An 18,805-nucleotide genomic window follows, 5' to 3' on the forward strand; every position below is an offset into this window, starting at 1 on the left:
ACCTTCAAGGTGCAGGTAAGAGGGAGGACTCTGATTCCTTGTCCCTGAAAAATAAATCCTCTCTGAAAGCTTTAGTCAACCATGGGTGGCGCTGTGACCAAAGATGAAAAGTGGAGGAAGAGAAGGAGTGTACTCTTCCCTGTTCTTGCGCCTCGACCTGCGCAGCCGCCTGGGAGCTGGAGACCGGGGGTGGGGGGGTGGGGGGGTGGGGGGGTGGGGGGTGGGGGGTGGGGTGGGGGCTAGAAGATGAACCGGAAATGAGGGGCGGTTCCGGGGTGCGCGCGCCTCAACATCCGGGCATCGCCTTCTTCCTGTCGCCTTCCCCACACCCCTACCCCCCCACCCTTACCGACAGGAAGCGGAAGTGAAGAAGGCGTATCCTGGCTGCCTCTTAGCAACGCCAGGGGGTCACGTGACACAACCAGCTGACTCAGGTGGCGCAAGACTCAGTGGCTGGGCTTGTTGCAGCCACGATTGCCCGGCCAGGGACCCGGGCCGAACAGTCATCGTCAGAATGTCGGGCAAAGACCGAATTGAAATCTTTCCCTCGCGAATGTAAGTAAAAGAATGGAACGAACAGGTGTTCAGGAAGACCTGCCCGAGCCGCTGTCCCTCCATACCCTGGACCAGCAGCGGGGCTCCTTGTTTCCTGGGCCGACCCTGAGCTCTCTCCAGTCTCTTCTCGTGAGTCCAAGGCGAGGCTCCCTCAGGGGCCCCTTACACATTCCTCTGAGTGAACCAGACTGGACAGAGCAAGTCCAGCCCGTGAGAACAGGCGCCCGGCCTGCTGGCTTTTGTAGAGATCCGCTGACTTTAATCATTAATCGAGCCATTCATTCCATATTCCCTTATTGATCCGGACACTGGATTTATATAACTATGAATCGTCGCCACTCTTGCCCTAACAGAGCTCACAGTTTAGTGGAGGGATAGATAAACGGACGAAGTTTGATAAATGCTTTGAGAAGGGAAGTCTACTGCGGTGGGAAGCAGGCTTCTAAGCCAATTTGGGGGTTGAATCGAATCGCCCTAAAATGGGCGTCAGGTTCGATCTTGGATACCCATACTCATTTTCCAAGATCCCCTGAAATGTCACATGCGGTGGGAAGCTATACCTGAATTTCCGAGGCACTCCTTTTGTTCTGTCACCATTGCACCTCATTCAGACTTCTGTTAATATCACCCGTCACATTGTAAAGCGCATATTTGTTCATGTATATTTACCGCTGAACTGTGAGCTCTCTCCAGGATGAGAAGTGTCTTGATTATTAATCCACAGAAGGTCCACAAAAAATGTTACTTGAATGAACCCATGCCGTGGAATCTGTGCAGTTGTGGCCTCCTTTCTCTTTGGGCCTGAATTCTTTGTTAGGAGAAAAATTTTAAGTTTTCTCAAATGTGCCTAACGACGTGTGGAAGGTAAAGATTGTTCTTATTTGCCCTCTCCCCCTCCCCCTGCCCCTCTTCCTTTTCCTCTTTCTTTCACTGAGGAGCAGAAAATCAGTTTTGGTTTTGACACTTAGATCTTTTGATTGTGGTCCTATCTCTTTGGGGGTGTTCTGTTGTTTTTCTTTATTCCGACTTTTTCTCAGAGAATCTGAGGATGCTTAAAATAAGAGTTATATTTAAACCCCAAACCTAGATTTCTGTACCTACCTGGGTGGCTACAGCTTTTAATGAAATCAAGGGGTTTTTGTTTGTTTGGTTTCTACCTTCGCCTGTTGACTTTCTAATAGCTGTTCGTCCTAGGTGGGAAGTAAGTCAGTTGTGGAGAAAGGCAGTGCCTGTGAAATAGATAAGGATCAGGACTACCCTGGGGGTAGTGAGGACTGTAGAACTCCCAGCACTTAAAGACTCTGACTCCATCCAAATCTCTGCCCTAAGAGACACCAGACTCTAGCATGGCTTCTGGTAGCCTAAGGCTAAGTTCCTAGAATGACTCCAGCCCCTAGTAAAATGCCTGCTTGAGAAAACTCATCCAGCCAGGAGAATTTACTCTTTGTTCTATGCAACACCTGAGACTATGCCCCTGACCTCCCTTCCTTAATTGCCTGCTAGCAGACACAGCTGGCCTGATGGCATTTCCAGTGCCCAACCTTTTGGAATTTTTCTCTGACTGGCATCCACTCTCACTCTCCTCACTCATTTTAAAATGCCTAATCACCTGTGCACAATTGGAAAGGAGCTCAGCTCTTTCCCCTGCTGTCAGTGGTTACTGAATAATATCTGTTTTCACAGCTTTAACTAATGTCTGGCTGTGTTTATCTTTGATAGTAGTCAGAATGTTAACATTTTGTTTTTTGTTTTTACTTTGAGACTAAGAGGTGAAAATACACTCTTTGGGCTTAGACAAGAATGATAGGTTTGTGAAGGTGAAAATTGCTATTTGAGAGTACTCAGCTTGCCAATTGAGAGGAAAATCAGGTGCAGGAAGTAACTGCTTCTCTAAATATTTTCCCCAAGGCTTATCAGCAGGTACTTTGTCATGTAGTCAGATGTTTTTGATTCAGCTGGAAGCAAAGTCATCATCCTAGCTGAAGGTCAAACATTTTTTGTAGGGCCAAGCAGCTCTGTAACTTGTAAAAGAACAAGTGTTTAAAGAGCGAGGCTAGAAAATACACTAGTGACTTCTGTTTCAGACACTACTACCTTACAGTGCTATCCTGTGAAATGGGGCTGTCACCTACTTGGGCACCAGAGAGAGCAAAACAAGTTTAGAGTGGAAGCAAAAGAGGCATGAAGGATTTGGAGTCAACAGAGGTCAGTCACATCCAGGTTCTCCTACACACTGGCTATAAGCCCTTGGGCAAGTCACTCTTTGAGTCTCAAGAATTAAAATTTGTCTATTTCATGAGAAAATAAATTAAATATAGGAGGAAATTAAAATTAGCGTGGTGAATTCAGTTTTATGAACCAGTTCACCTTTTTACTGTAAACTTGCTGCCATTTGCAGTACTAGGATTTGACTTAAATTTGGTTCAACTCTTTGAGCCCAAAGTCTGGTGGTTAGTGTCAACAACACGGTATGTTAAATGTACACATTGGGGTGCATAGCTCTTGCTCAGGCTGGAAGCTGAACCAGCTTCACTTGGTTAGACCTCCAGTGAGGCTAGTCAGTGCAAATTCAGCCATTAATAGCTAGTTTTTCGAAGACAGAACTGTTCACCTGAATTATGTCCCCTTAATCTATAGGTGAGGCAGTATGGCACATGGTTGGGGTACAGTGGACCTAGGTTTGAACCTTGGTTAAATCCCTGGAGTCAGAAATCTGTTTCAGGTCTTGCTCTGCGTTTTCTTCACCGAGGGACTGTGGGAAAGTCATTTCACTTTTCTGAGCTTTGTTTTCCTATCTTTCAAGATAATGTCTAAAGCCCCTTCCAGCTATAGAATTGTTTTAGTAACCTTTGGCCTATGGTAGAAGATTCAGTATAATCTAAGAATTTAGTCAGAAGTTTAGCAAAAACTATTTTGCAGTTGGTCATAACACCAGTCATATGAAATTATGTCCCCTTAAACAAATCACTTTAAGTATGTTATACAATTGATTATTGAATCTTATTATCCACTTTGTTTTTCTCATTATTAAATTTTATCTGGCATATGGTAGCAAGAATGGAAATGTCAATTTCTGCTGTTGCTTTCTTGACTTTGGTTTTGGGGTTTCTGATGGGAAAAGATTGAAATAGGGAGGTAAGGAGGTATCAATGGCTTGTCACTTCTCAGAAATGTTTACTTATATGTGTCATTTGTTACCTGGAGTCATTTACAAATTAGTAAAGTGATTGGTAGTAGAGTCTTAATTGATGATATCAAAACACTTCAATGCCACACTTTTAATGGAAAAAGTGATAAATGACTGTGGTATGAAATACAGAAGGTAAAACAGAATATAGTAGTAAAAAGTAAATCCATTCTTTTCACTCAACCTAATTTTCCAAAGGAAACTGTTACCACTTTCTGTGAACCTCTCTAGAACTATTCTCTTTATCTATGTAAGCACATTCATCCCTTACTGTGCATAACTGAGACAATGTAATATGAGGAGCACATGCAGATCTACCTTCCCCCTTTTTTTTCTTTTCCTTCCTCTTTTTTTTTAATGGCTTCATATCATTCTATTGTATGATGAACCATGATTTGTGGAACATTTAACTTGTTCCCACCCTTTTGCTATTACAAATAAGGCTGGACTACTCATCCTTGACCTTGTACATGTTTTTGTGTACATGTGGGAGTAAATCAGGGGGATAAATCCCTTAAAGTAGAATTGTTGGTCCTGAAGGTAAATGCATTTCAAATTTTGATATATATGATTGGACAGATTTTTTTTTTTAATTCTTAGTGCATCCCTAATGGAAACATACACTGTTTTAACTCACAAATCAAGTATTTAAACTATGCTGGCATCATAAAATAGTTCTAATAAATATTTATTAAATCATAATAAAATTTATTAAATTATTAACCAATTATTAAGTAATAATATTTATTATAATAATTATTAAATTATTAATGTTAGTAACTTATCAAATTATTAAATACTTATTTATTAAAGGATTGTTTCTGTTTTAAATAAAAAAGACTTCTTATTTATGGAACACTGAGGGTGGAAATCTACAGTATTGAGAAACCAATTAAGCCTGTCAGTTACAAATGGTACATATTCTCGCTCTCATGACATCAAGGAATTAGCATAATTTTAACACCATATTGGGGAAGTATTTTTATTTTAAATGTCTTTAACTTTATTTACATAGGGCACAGACCATCATGAGGGCTCGGTTAAAAGGAGCACAGACGGGTCGAAACCTCCTAAAGAAAAAATCTGACGCCTTAACTCTTCGATTTCGACAGATCCTTAAGAAGATAATAGAGGTAGAATGAAGTTTGCTTAGAATTGTATTTATTTTAGAAGTATCTATGGAAAATCCAGCACGGCTGTTGGCATTTTAATTAAACTTTTTTCTTTCAAAAGTAAAAATGCCATTATAAATGTAACAAGTTTCAGAAAGTACATTTAATAAGATTCAAACTCTTTACTCTTGCCCCCAAACCCCACTTGATCTACTCTGGCCCCTGCCTGCCCCTCTGATCTCATTTGGAGCTTTTTTTCTAACATCCTCCTCTAGGACCTTTGCATTAGCTGTTTCTAATGCCCGAAATGCTCTTTCCCCAGTATTGATTATAACTGTCCTCTGGCCTGTCTGGTAACTTTCTACCCACCTGTCCCAGTTTTTCTTCTCTTTCAAAAAAATTACTGGGTATTCTCAAACATTAAATATTCCAGATTTTAGAATCACTGTGCCATTAGGATTTTGAGAGCAGTATAGTGAATTTAAAAGATTAATTTGAGCAAATCAGCATGGACTCATTCAGGAATAAGGTAGGCCCTTCAGTAAAGATTCAGTTTCCTATTTCTTAGTGCCTTTATTCCAGTATTTTAATTATAAAACTCATGGTTTTGCAACATTGTTAGTAACCATAACCAAAACTGTTCAAGCAAAATTGGATATATATATTTTTTTTCTTTTTTTTTTAATTTTTAAATTTTATTTATTTTTGGCTATGTTGGGTCTTCGTTGCTGTGCGCGGGGTTTCTCTAGTTGTGGCGAGCAGGGGCTACTCTTCGTTTTGGCGCATGGGCTTCTCATTGCGGTGGCTTCTCTTGTTGTAGAGCACGGGCTCTAGGCGCACGGGCTTCAGTAGTTGTGGCTTGCGGGCTCTAGAGCGCAGGCTCAGTAGTTGTGGCACATGGGCCCAGTTGCTCCGCGGCATGTGGGATCCTCCAGGACCAGGGCTCAAACCCACGTCCCCTGCACTGGCAGGCGGATTCTTAACCACTGCGCCACCAGCGAAGCCCGAAATTGGATATATTTATTTTATTGTTACCAAATCAATATTTACATGTACACCTGGTGTAAAATACTGATAGTTGTTAAAGGAACATGATTATGATATGATTTTTCCCTGTAAAAAACTTGGTTGAATTGGCTGTTGGTTTTTGCTTTTCCAGACTAAAATGTTGATGGGTGAAGTGATGAGAGAAGCTGCCTTTTCACTTGCTGAAGCCAAGTTCACAGCAGGGGACTTCAGGTAAGAACACTTAAGTGGGGTGTTTTGAAAAACAAAGTGCTATCATGTTCATAATTTCATTTAAAAGCCTCTTTTAATTTAAAAAAATACATAAGCATTAAAGACAAATGATATAGTAATAATAAGAACACTTTTAACCCCATCACCTTAACACTTTTGTGTTTATTACCACCCATGTGTATCTGTTACATAGTTGCAGGCACAGAATACTTAATATTTTACAGTCCATTTTCATTTAGTATTGTATCATAAACATTCTTCCCTATTTTCACATAGCTGCATAATCTTTAGATGTATGATAATGTATTAATGTTTTCCTGTAATGGTGGGCCTTTGGGTTGATTTTCAGATTTTTGGATTATTAGAAAAGGTGCCATGAACATCTTTATGTATATATTTTTTAATTTCTGTTGAATTATTTCCTTAGGAAAATTTTTGAGAATGGAATTGGTTGTTTAAAGGGCATGGACTTTATGGCATATGTCAATATGTGCTTTACAAAGTGTACAAAATGGCTTAGTTATTGCTTTACATATGTTTAGTTATGTCATTTGATTCTCCACATAAGCCTGTGAGGTGGACCAGGTGAGCACTGTTGTTCTCAGTTTAAGTTCAGTGCCTTCCTAAAGTCAAATGACTACTCAGGGGCAGAAATGGAAGTTTTCAGGGTTTTTGATTTTAGTCTTCTTTACCAATAACACAGTGCCTCCATTCTTAGTTTGTGTTATCTGGGAACATTACCTGTGGACAGTCTTACAGCTTGAGGGGCATAAGACACTTTTTTTTTTTTAATTAATTAATTAATTTATTTATTTTTGGCTGTGTTGGGTCTTCATTTCTGTGCGAGGGCTTTCTCTAGTTGTGGCAAGCGGGGGGCCACTCTACATCGCGATGCGCGGGCCTCTCACTATCGTGGCCTCTCTTGTTGCGGAGCACAGGCTCCAGATGCGCAGGCTCAGTAGTTGTGGCTCACGGGCCTAGTCGCTCCGCGGCATGTGGGATCTTCCCAGACCAGGGCGCGAACCCGTGTCCCCTGCATTAGCAGGCAGATTCTCAACCACTGCGCCACCAGGGAAGCCCCCCATAAGACCTTTTGAAGTAGTAGACTTTTAATTTTTGCCAGTGTTGGTAGGATAACAATTTGCATTGACTTTTCCATGAGAGGGTGGGAATAAAGAGTGTGTATGTGGTATGTGAAAGTGTTTTAGGGTGGTTATGGGGAAGACACTTTATTTTGTGATAGTAACAGGTGGGGAGTCAGACAAAGCCAGATGGAAATTAGATAGATTCCAAGGTAAAGGAATTGAACTCCTGCTTAGACACACCTAGAGGTTTGAACAGCAAACCCAGAAGGAAGGAATGTTTTCTCCAAATTACATTAGTGGAATGAAAATCCCTAAAGTCACATCCATGCACCACATGTCTGATTGAAAACTTAAGCACTCCATGTACATTAAAATCATTCTTTGTATTCTTATGGCTAATGTTTGAATATTGTTCATACTTTGCTCTCTGAGGCCCTCCTCTGGTAGCAGTGATTGTTCTTTTCTGAAAGAAGACACTCATCAAAGCATAATCGTGACATCTTACTTTTGTTGAAGTCACCTGATGGGTCCCTGATGGTTTATTTCTCACTCTAAAAACTCAGCTAAATCAAGGCCTTTTCTTTTTCTGCAGCACCACAGTAATCCAAAATGTAAATAAAGCCCAAGTGAAGATTAGAGCAAAGAAAGATAATGTAGCAGGTAACTTTTCAACCCTTTGGAACTCTTAGCGGAGAAAAGATAACATTTTAAAATTAACCCGTTTATACAGCAAGATCTTGATGGCCCAATTAATCTTTTCTCCTTAGACAAAGTTGATTGGCTTTACATGTTAAAACTATTGTTTACTGGTGGTTGCCAGGGGATGGGGGTGGGGAAAGCTATTGTTCAGTGGATGTGAAGTTACAGCTATACAAGATAAATACATTTTAGAGAACTGCTGTACAGTAGTATAGTTACAGTTAATACGGTGTTGTGCACTTAAAAACTTAAGAAAGTAGATCTCATGTTGAGTGTTCTTAACACATACAGGAAAAGGGGCACAAATCTTTTGGAGGTGATGGATATGTTTATTACCTTAATTGTGATGATGGTATCATGGGTGTATGCATATTTCTATACTCATCAAAATGTATACATTAAATATGTGCAATTATTTGTATATGTATACCTCAAAGATAAAAGAAAAAAACAAACATTGTAACAACCAGATCCCTTACTAAGGATAATCTGACTTTTGAATAGGAATGAACACTTAAGAAGGAAGGTTTCTAAATTCATTCATTGAAACGAGTTACAGTTCCAGGCAATCTCTAGACTTTTGAGTATTTGCTGAAAAAGAAACACAGGAAACAGTGGTTAAGAAACAGTACTTCAAGGACATGTTTGTGAATCCATATATGTTTCTGTGTTTAACAGGTGTTACTTTGCCAGTATTTGAACATTACCATGAAGGAACTGACAGTAAGTGTGAAACTTTTTATGTGTGTGTCTCTGGGTTCTTCCAGTTCCTCTTTAAATGAACCTTATTCTGGAAAATGATGATAAATAGACCTGCTTAGAGTTCAGTGGTTCCAGTGTTGGAAACCTTCTTTTTTTTTTTTTGGCCTCCCCGGGCAGCATGTGGGATCTTAGTTCCCCGACCAGGGATCGAACCCGTGCCCTCCTGCATTGGGAGTGTGGAGTCTTAACCACTGGACCGCCAGGGAAGTCCAGAAGCCTTCTTATCAGATACATTTGGGACAATAGTTTATCAGTTAATCAAAAAAGTGTTATTGCAGGGAGTCACAAAACATTGTACATTGCTTAAAATATTTTATTTCAACCTAGAAATTTATAGAGTCATTTGCAATTTTAAAAATATAAGGCCATGGCCTTTCTTTGAGTATGAATCCACTGATTAGACTTCCATGTTGTCTTTCTGCATAAACCACACCCATAATGCATTGTTTATAATTTCCAGTTTGGGTCTTTTTAAAGTAGAGTAAGATCTCAGACACTGTGATACAATCTGAATGCTGAATCTTCCTAGACTTTTATAGCCAGCCTGCCCAATTTTTTTATAATTGTCTCACCTTTTCCTAATTTGACAGCATGTTTCAGGTAGTAATGCATCGTTGTTGAGTCTTTCCAAAGTAATCAGTTTTCTTTCATAGAAACAACAATATTCTTTCTTTGGCCCTCATATTAAATTGGTTCACATCAAATATTTAGTACTGCTTGAATAAAGAAGTAGAATATTCTAAAGAGTCACCTGTTAACAGAGAGTGTCAACCGTACTGGGGCATCAGGCAGTATAATCTACCAAGGGAAGGGGTGCATTGGTTAATCCAGCAAGCTAACTTCTCCTATAGTTAGATTTAGAATAGTATCCTTGTGCAAAACTATTCAGCAACATGTCCTACAGTTTTGGGGGAGTGAAATGGGCACTTAGTGTTTGGGTTAGTGAATTTGTTTTTCCATGTTTGGTATTATTCTGACTTATCTTCTTTTGGGAAGTTTATGGGGAAGATTACACCCTAAATACAAATGTTGTCTGACTGGTTCTTTCAGGTTATGAACTGACTGGTTTAGCCAGAGGTGGCGAACAGTTGGCTAAACTGAAGAGGAATTATGCCAAAGCAGTGGAACTACTGGTGGAACTAGCTTCGCTGCAGGTAAGTTTCTGAAATGGTGGCTTCTGCACCATTGTCCCTACTTTTTACTACTAGCAAAATGTTTGTGCAATGGTATAGTTTCACTCTTGGCTAGGTGAGAACAGCAATAGTCAATATAGATTTAAATGCAAATATAATATGGTTTATGCATGAAAGCCTTTTCCCCCCCCGCCTTTGTGGCCAGTTAATATATATCTAGGTCATTAGTGTATGATTCTCTTCTCTTGCCATTTTTATAACTTCAGGTGAGTCTGAAGGAAACAAATTCTAATAGAATGGAAATCATGTTAGCTCTATGGAAATCTCATAAGAATTTTCTGTTCTTTAAGTATGTTGAAAAGAAGTAGTCTTGGTTTCCAAATGTTTTCTACAAGTGCTGAGTGAAGGCAAGTGGTGGACACGGCATGATTAGGAAGACTTTGTGCTTACATTATTAATTTATCCTCTTATTTTAGACTTCCTTTGTTACTTTGGATGAAGCTATTAAGATAACCAACAGGCGTGTAAATGCCATTGAACATGGTGAGTGTAAGCTGCTGTGAGGCTCTTTGTCCATCCTCTTGTCCGCACCTCCACATTTGTCACGGACCTACTAGGAATCAGGCACTGATCGCCCGGTGAATAAGATGTTGCCCCTGCCCACAGTGGGAAGGGCAGTGAGTCAGTAATACAGATAACTGTTAGTAAATCCTTTGATAGAAGTGTGTGTATGATTTAGGGGGTAGTTAGAGGAGAGTGGTGAGTTAGAAAGTACGGAATGTTTTACTCATTTCTGATTATTCATGAATAAAAGGTGAAACTATTTCTCAAGAGCCCTAATGTTTTTGTAAGTTCTTTCCAATGACTGAGTGATAAATGTTTTTGAACACATGAAGTATTAAACTTCAAATCTCTCTTTCTTAGGCCTTATGTCCTGTTCTCTTGCTGTTCTCCTTGATTTCTAAAAATAAATTTTCCCATTGGATGCATTTATTTTCCATCTCTCATTTCATTATTTTAAAACTATGACTGCTGAATGTTGCCACAGTACTTTTTGCTTAAGAAACTCAGTTTTCATTAAAGAAACACTTATTCAATTTTAAAGTAAGAAAGGAGCAAAATTTGAGCAGCAAGGAAATTATTTTGCTTGGGCTCCATTAGTGTTAAAAAGGAAGTTATCTCATTTTTAAAAAACTCAAAACACATTTCCTGACTGCTTGCTTGTGCCAGCCTCTTGCATGGAATTGCAAGCAAAACAAAGTGGATAAGGTAACAGTTCCAATTCACAAGGAGTTCACATTCTAGAAGCAGAATAGGCAAATTCTGTGTAAAGTAGAACCTTACGATTAACACAAAATTCAACTTACTGTATTCTCTCTGCTCAATGCTCCAGTTTTTAACAGTGGATTGCTGTTGTATTTAAAATAACATCTGTGGTTCAATGTTACATATTCATATAAATTCAGTATATTCAGTGTTGTATATATCATGGTCCGGTGTTACCTCTCCATAGAAAAGACAGTATGAGGGCATATTCCAAAATATTTATAATAGCTAACTATAGAGTGGTTGGATTATACTTCATTTTATTTCTTTGTGTTTTTGTTTTTTGCATTAAATGTACATTTATTTTACAGTTAGAAAAAAGTTAGTTATACAAATGAGCACTGGCAATTTGAAAAAAGGTTTGAAGTTCTCACTATATATATATTTTTTAAACCCTAGTCATCATTCCCCGGATTGAACGTACCCTTGCTTATATCATCACAGAGCTGGATGAGAGAGAGAGAGAAGAGTTCTATAGGTTTGTTGGAATTTGCAGTTATTGATCATTTTTTGTTTTTCCATATTCCAAAAGCTCGATTTTCTGAGACATGTTGGCTTATGTTCTTTAGAATTAGCACAGCTTGGGACTTCCCTGGCTGTCCAGTGGTTAAGACTCCACGCTTCCGTTGCAGGGGGCATGGGTTTGATCCATGGTCAGGGAACTAAGATCCCACATGCAGTTCAGCGCGGGCAAAAAAATAAAAAAAAATTTAAAAAAAGAATTAGTACAACTTGTATTTTATTCTGATAAGAAACAAGAAATAATATTGCCAAAGGCTGTGGAGACAGATCTGTGCCAAGTTTTGCACACACCTAAAATATGGCATCTCTGAAAACTTAGGCCCTTCGGAGAAACTATAAATAGCCTTGATAATTCTTTAAAATGAGACAATGATTTAGATGGGGTGTCTCCCACATAAAAAGAAACTGGAATTAATCAGTCAATCAACAAATATGTATTGCGTGTTGAAAATGTTCCAGGAGAAAGTATAAAGTATTTGGGGGCATTACATAATAATATAAATCATACCATTAGAGAGAGTACTTGGAGAGAAATGATACCTGTACAGGAATTAGCTCTGAACATTTAGAGCTAGTAGGGACAATAAATACTAAATAGGTGGTGTGCAGGGGTCAGTGTGTCAGTTTCAGAGAAGTGGGAGATAGGTGAAGGCAGGCGTATTCAGGAAAGGCATAGCTGTCTTGGACCTTGAGTAGCATCTGAGTATGATTTATAATCGTAATTAGCAAAATTTAGTTTGTCCTTCAGTTGATGTGCAGGGTTGTGGTAATCCAGATTGAATGATCCAAAATTTTAATGTCTGAATGCTGAAAACCTGTTCCGTTATCAGGGAGTGGACATCAAAGTTTATTCACCCTGAGACAGGAGCTTTTGAAATCAGTTATTAGCTTAAAATGTGTGTGTATTCTACCTCAAATCTTTTTTTTTTAAATGGGTTATAAATATGTTACTGAAATTGAAATTAATAAAGGTAGAATTTTGTTCTACTTTGTAGGTGTTTATTATCCTTGTTACAGAACTAGAAGAAATCAATTCTACTTAGTACCAAAACAGCATTCAGAAAATTCCCTCCTTTATTTTATAGGTTAAAGAAAATACAGGAGAAGAAAAAGATTCTCAAGGAAAAGTCTGAGAAGGACTTGGAACAACGGAGGGCAGCTGGAGAGGTGATGGAGCCTGCTAATCTTCTGGCTGAAGAGAAGGATGAGGATCTTCTCTTTGAATAATCTTTTCTGCTGATTCTTTCAGAAGGCCTAACATGGCATCATTTTAATTCACGGTGTGTAGGTTTGGTATGTGTGGCTATTTAATTTTTGGCCTAAGAATTTCACCAGTTGTAAAATTCCCTGATGTCCGTTTATGGGATTACCTTTGCAGAATCATAGTTCAGCAACCATTTACCACCAATGAGATTTGTAGAACCTGCCCAGAGACTTATAGAATTTATTCTGCGAAGTGTCACCCTACTGCACTTACATGTCTGTTGCAAGTGATCTGCTTACCAACATATTAAGAAATTCCCCTAAGGAAACAGCAGTGGTCTCAGGCCAACACACGTAGGACAGCTACTGCTGGAACACCCTTTGTTCCTACCTACTTGCACACCATTGTCTGAGATTGCTGCAGCCATCCTTGTGTTAGTTACTGTGGGACTTCTCTCCTCAAGCTTTATGAAAACCTTCACTTATTCTTCCTTGAATGACAGGTCTGTCTTGTCTGTCATGGGAACAGTTCTGCCAATTCAAATGTGACTATGGTAATAAACAGTAAATTGATTTAAAAATGAGTTGTTCCTTTTTAATGAATTTACTGCTAAGTTGTGTTCTTATGCTCAGATCACCACATGGGATTGGCATCCAAAAAGAGCTTTCTCTGCAGACATGTATGAAGTGGGTAGCTTCCCTTTTTCCCCCCTTCATATTTCAGTGTTTTACTAATAAACTTACTGAGGTGAGTGATTGATTGTTGAATTCTGGGATACTAATAAATTATGATTGATTGCCAATGAGTTAAGAGGGCTTATTATTACTGCTGTTTTTTCTAAGAAAAAATACTAATTAATTCCCATTTGAGAGTAATAAGGTAACTCTACTATTTTATAAGCAGTAACAACTTGAGGCATTTGAATGGCCATATCAGGTGACTGACTGAGGTTTTTAGTAGTTTGATCTGGTGTGAGCCATCCATGATTACTCAGGCTTTCCTGCACTCAGTTATAGGCATTGTTTGACGTGACTGGCCATGGAACAGTTTTTAATTAGTGAAATTGTGACACTAGCCTTAACCGTATTGTGTTTAAATCAACTGATATCACAGCCTAGGCTAATTTTAAAGTAGGTAATTTTAAAGTAATTATTTTGCATAAATTTAACAAAGACCTACTATAAAATAGCTTAGTGGTATTAGACATTTGTGTTTTATCTATATTATTATCTCATCACAACAACCATTAAGAGGTACGGATTAAAAAAAAAAAAAAGAGGTACGGATTGTTTTAATCCTGCATTTCACAGAAGAAAATTTTGAGGCACAAGGAGCTTGAAGTGGTGAATCCCAGATTTAAATCCAGGCAGTCTACCTTCCTTCAGAATTTTTACATCCTTAACTAACTTCTATCCTTTTTGCCTCCCCTATGTTAAAAACTTTGGGTAAAGGTAAAGACATAAGGCCTGTCCTGGAGGAGCTGGTTTTTAGGAAATCCTGTTGCTGCTCACAATAAAATCTCAGATTAAATGTAAATTCAGTAGTGATTGATTGGAAAACCAACAAACAAACAAACAACTGAGTTCATAAGAAGTCTTGAAAATAAATAAATAGGTAACAACTGCTTAATCCTCCCAACACTCCTCTAGTGAGTTTATTATAAATACCATCATCATCTCCATTTTGCAGGTGGAAGGCAGGCCAAATGTATCTTGATTTCAGAGCCTTGGTTCTTAAGTAAGTAAGTAAGTAAGTAAGTGATATGTATCTGTAGGAGGCAAAAATTAGCTGGAAAGTAGATGCAGAGAGCCAGGTTTCGTGGGTTTTCATTTAGATAAATTTATGTTCACCTTAAGGAACTAAGCCAGAGAGGTACCCTAGATTTTTTCCTGTGGCACCATACACCTCTGGTACTTACTGCCTTTGGCTACCCTCCCTACAAAAGTGCAGAAGATTTTACAGTTTAGCATATTGTTAGAAAGAGACAAAAGAGTGGACAGAAAATTTGTTGCGTGGGGTTGGGGTGATCTGAGCTGTATGGGAAGGGAGTAGATCAGGAATAGGAATAGAAAGCTGGACTAGGGTAGCAGGTGTGTGTATGTGTAACAAACACTTTTTGGTACATGATTTGGCCTCCTTTGCGAGATACAGAGTAGGTATTATAGAAAAAGGGGAGGGATGAAGAATGGAGAATGAAAATATGTTTTATATATTTGTCAACAACTCATCCTATCCTTGGCGTTCTCAAATCGGTGGTTGCATATAGTGGAATTCGCCTGAGTATTACATACATACCTTCTTCCCCAGAAAACTAGTTCTAGAGTACACAGCTTTAAGTTGTCTATCTATCTTTAATACAGTTTAAACAATTAAGGAAACAGAATCTACATTTGTGCCAGTAGGGGGCACTCCCCCACTGTGAAGAATAAATTAAAATGTATTTGTGTTTCACCCAGAGGTTCCAATGGACTTGATTCTGGCAAAACTTGAAGACAAGGGTGGGTCATTTTAGATGTGTTGAAACCTTGAATGGCAGAGGATATAAACACAGCAAGAGAAAGTATTCAGTGACTTTTTAAATTTGAAATATAATTTTACTTTTTATTTTTACATTACAATGTGCAGTGTTACATCTCAAAACAACAGAGTGCAGATACAGGCAGGGTAAGAGTACAAAGGAGGATTAACAATAGATGTCAGAAAGGTTACCTTTATTAAGGCTAAATCCCTGGTTTAAATTTTCCACACACATTCACAGAATTACATTCAAATTATTCCTTAGGCCATGAGAAAAGGAAAAAAAAAATCCAGACATTAGATTTTCATAGAAAGCAAATCTGGATTAACCTAAACACTATTCTCCTTTCTGTTTGTTCTGACTTAAGGAAATTTAGTAAAGGAAGATTATTTCCTTATTTGAACTAATGTGCATTTCATTAGCGATTGGTATCATTCCTATAAGTGGTTAAGACCTCCCCCAACACTGGGGTCTCCAATCAGAACCACAGAGGGACAGGAAATGGAATTGGCCAGAGCGGTGTAGAGCACAACTAGGTGGAGAGCAAGTCTTTTTTCTATTTTCTTTCAAGGAAGTCAGCAACAACTCAGTTTTCACTTTGTAGGGACTATGTTGAATATCAGCACATCCATATCACCAGGATTGAGGAAAGTTGGGATATAAACATTTCTATCCCTCTACCACTGCTGATGAGGAAGGAGAAAATTATATAGGACTTAACTGATCCCCAAAATACCTCATCAGCTTAGATTTTTAAGACGTATACTACGGCATAGCATGTGCCTCGGTAGGGGACTTGGACTTGCTTGTTAAAGCCATGCCTGAGTCTGCATAGCACATGGCCCTAGTGTTGGCCCTGTGGTCTACAGGTAACTCAGGGACTAGCACAGCAGCCACTTACTGACACCACCTGAAATCTCATTCTAACTTGACTCAAACTGCAAACATTTTAGATCTTAGGGTTGAAAATAGTTGTCAGTTATGATAAGCAGCTCACAAAACTCCACTGTCTACCACAGACTACCTTTCATTCCTAAAGAGAAAGTAAATTGGAAAACTGAAAAGATTAAGTACTTACAGTGCCTTGTTTTCAGTGCTGAAAATCACTGTGACCTTTGCATTTTCCTGCCATAAACTGGAGTGTTTCAGACCTGAAGAGACAGTATGTATGGCATTCCTTCCCTCAACCTAGGAATGTTACTTTCTTCCTAAGGAACATTATCTTGAAAGTATTTCCACACAAGATATATTCCACAGCCAACTTTGAGGCCATGTGAATTTCAACAGAAAAAGGCAGCATATAAACTGTCTACAATTTGTTCAAATAATATTATGCAAAGGAGAAAAACTCAAGTATGTACATGACACTGAGACAAACTACTCATTAAAAACAGTTGCTTATGTTAAATTAAGTGACAATTCAGTATTATTCCAGTGTTTAGCTTTGGGAACAGGAATTGTTGTAGCTAAAGTCACCATATAAATAAAATCAAGACATTCACATTTGAGGTTGTTCGTCACACATCACACCATCCCTTAAGCCTTGAAAATACTGCAAATTAACTTCCATGCCAATTACAGAAGTTGAATTTTAAAGCTACAAGCTATAGAGACAGTATGAAAGTTTCATTAGCTTAAATGTTTTATGATTTAGCTTGTTGCATTCTGATCATAAGAGGCAGACCTTATCAGGATAAAAACCTATTTCTATATGCTTAACATTTTCCCTGCAATGTTCTTTTCCTAAAATGTTCAAATGACTTTCAGGTCATCCTTTCCTTCTGATCTCAAAGTCAATTGTCATATCATTTCCCTCATATAATTTTATTCCAATGCTGAACAAGTGTAATCAATGACCATTTGTCAATCTATTAAATATTAGTATACAGTACAGCAACTATATTGATCACAGAATTCCAGTTTATTACCTACATATATAGCACAGTCATCAAATTATACTGTGCTCATATATAAAAATGAAAAAACTGTCAAATGTGCTATGTCCTTTTATGCATGTAAAAAACTATTTGCATCATGAGGAAGAAACTTAACAGTCAACACAGTTTATATGAATATCTGCCATTCATAAAAATGTAACTTATACATTCTATTGTACTATGCAGATCAGGAAAAGGAAGTAAAAGTTACCCAATCAGTTGCAACGATTAAAGAAAAAAATTCAGAAAATCATTATACCTTTAAAAAGATCAGCATATGTTGTATATGTTTTAGATCAGAGTCTAAACAGGTGTGACCTTTGCATAAACCTTTCACGTGTGCAGTGAAGTCTGATCCACAAGTTTGAGCTAAAAAACTGGTGCTTCTAACAGAATGTTTTTAAGAATTAAAAGACATACAGACGAATTCAAGCCTAACAGAGTAGCTCCAGACCAAAGTGGCACCATTTTTTTAAAAGTAGTTCTGATGACTAACCAAATACTGTTGTCTTGCCCAGTGCACAGAAGCACAGTTTCCCTTCACCCACAAATTCCCATGCAGTCATTTAAGTTAACTGTTAAATAACATCAATATTTATTACTATGTGAGACATGGACCATTGTGTATACACACAAAAGTTTTTCATGGAAATATGACTAGGCAGAAAAGATTTGGTTAGGTGAAAACAGAATTAAAAGGTTTTTATGTGGATAAAATGGAACTGCTCTGTTGAAAACTTCCATTTAAAATCCCCAAATGAGGCAAGAACCTCTAAAGCCATGTACAGAGAATAAAGAATGCTGTTAATGAATTGCCTAAGGGGATTTTCTTCTCACTAGTTCAAGATCTAAGAACAGGTCTACAATTTATACTGCCTGCCACCTTCTCAGAGACTTGCTCAAGTATCAGGGCTATCTTCCTATTGGCAGTTTGCCAGATCAAGTCCAATCATGCCACAGAATGGATGTTTCCTTCACCTCAGCCAAGTGGATGGCACCCACTGAGGTTCAGTATCAAGTTTGTTAATCAACCTAAGCAATTCCTGATAGGCTTTATCAAGATCCGAGTTCACAATTGCTGTGTCAAAGTAGTGGCCATTGTTCTGCTCCATCTCTCTAGTCTTCTCAATGATTTCTCTCAACTCTTCAGGCTGCAAAGAGAAGATAAAAATTATGAGGTAATCCATTCCTTACCAAAATATACAATGAGTCAGAGATGGCTGAAGAACAAGAAATGGCCTTAACACTGCTTTCCTTCTGTCTCTCAAAATACTCAGCCTCCAGTGTTCAACCCAACCCTGTCATGGCCACAGGGATTTCCTTTGCTCCGGCATCTTCAGCACTCACACTGCGAACCATTTGCAACTCAATATAACCTGTTTATACTGCTATTTAGGTTTTTATATATTTCTGTCTTATCCACAAGACTAGAGGCCTCAAGAGCACAGACTGTTGCTTTGAATTCCCTACAGACGTTCGTTTTCAAACATTTTAGGGCACCATAACCTCTTCCTAAAAATAACATC

General features: G+C 38.4%; 2 protein-coding genes across 10 annotated transcripts in view; one reads left to right on the forward strand and one right to left on the reverse strand.

Moving 5' to 3' along the window:
- Positions 1 to 403: 403 nt before the first annotated feature.
- ATP6V1D (ATPase H+ transporting V1 subunit D) lies at positions 404 to 13,404 on the forward strand. The gene is made up of 9 exons (XM_082386699.1): positions 404 to 555; positions 4,758 to 4,875; positions 6,014 to 6,093; positions 7,771 to 7,838; positions 8,556 to 8,600; positions 9,690 to 9,793; positions 10,249 to 10,315; positions 11,498 to 11,576; positions 12,706 to 13,404. The coding sequence occupies exons 1-9, from the start codon at positions 515 to 517 to the stop codon at positions 12,845 to 12,847; spliced, it is 744 nt and encodes a 247-aa protein (XP_082242825.1). The 5' UTR covers positions 404 to 514; the 3' UTR covers positions 12,848 to 13,404.
- Positions 13,249 to 18,805, reverse strand: part of PALS1 (protein associated with LIN7 1, MAGUK p55 family member) — a 105,334-nt gene continuing 99,777 nt past the window's right edge. For 4 of the 9 annotated variants that reach the window (XM_082386553.1, XM_082386548.1, XM_082386554.1 and 1 more), the window contains 2 exons: positions 18,258 to 18,430; positions 15,397 to 16,493 (listed from right to left, as the gene is read on the reverse strand). In XM_082386553.1, coding sequence (XP_082242679.1) covers positions 16,433 to 16,493; positions 18,258 to 18,430 — 234 coding nt within the window. In that variant the 3' untranslated portion in view covers positions 15,397 to 16,432. Of the gene's footprint in view, positions 15,349 to 15,396; positions 18,431 to 18,805 lie in introns of those variants that run through there. The other 5 variants (XM_082386551.1, XM_082386550.1, XR_014242970.1 and 2 more) reach the window with 5 other exon arrangements.

Source organism: Balaenoptera borealis (genome assembly GCF_965194805.1).
Source record: "Balaenoptera borealis genome assembly, chromosome: 3".
Taxonomy (NCBI): domain Eukaryota; kingdom Metazoa; phylum Chordata; class Mammalia; order Artiodactyla; family Balaenopteridae; genus Balaenoptera; species Balaenoptera borealis.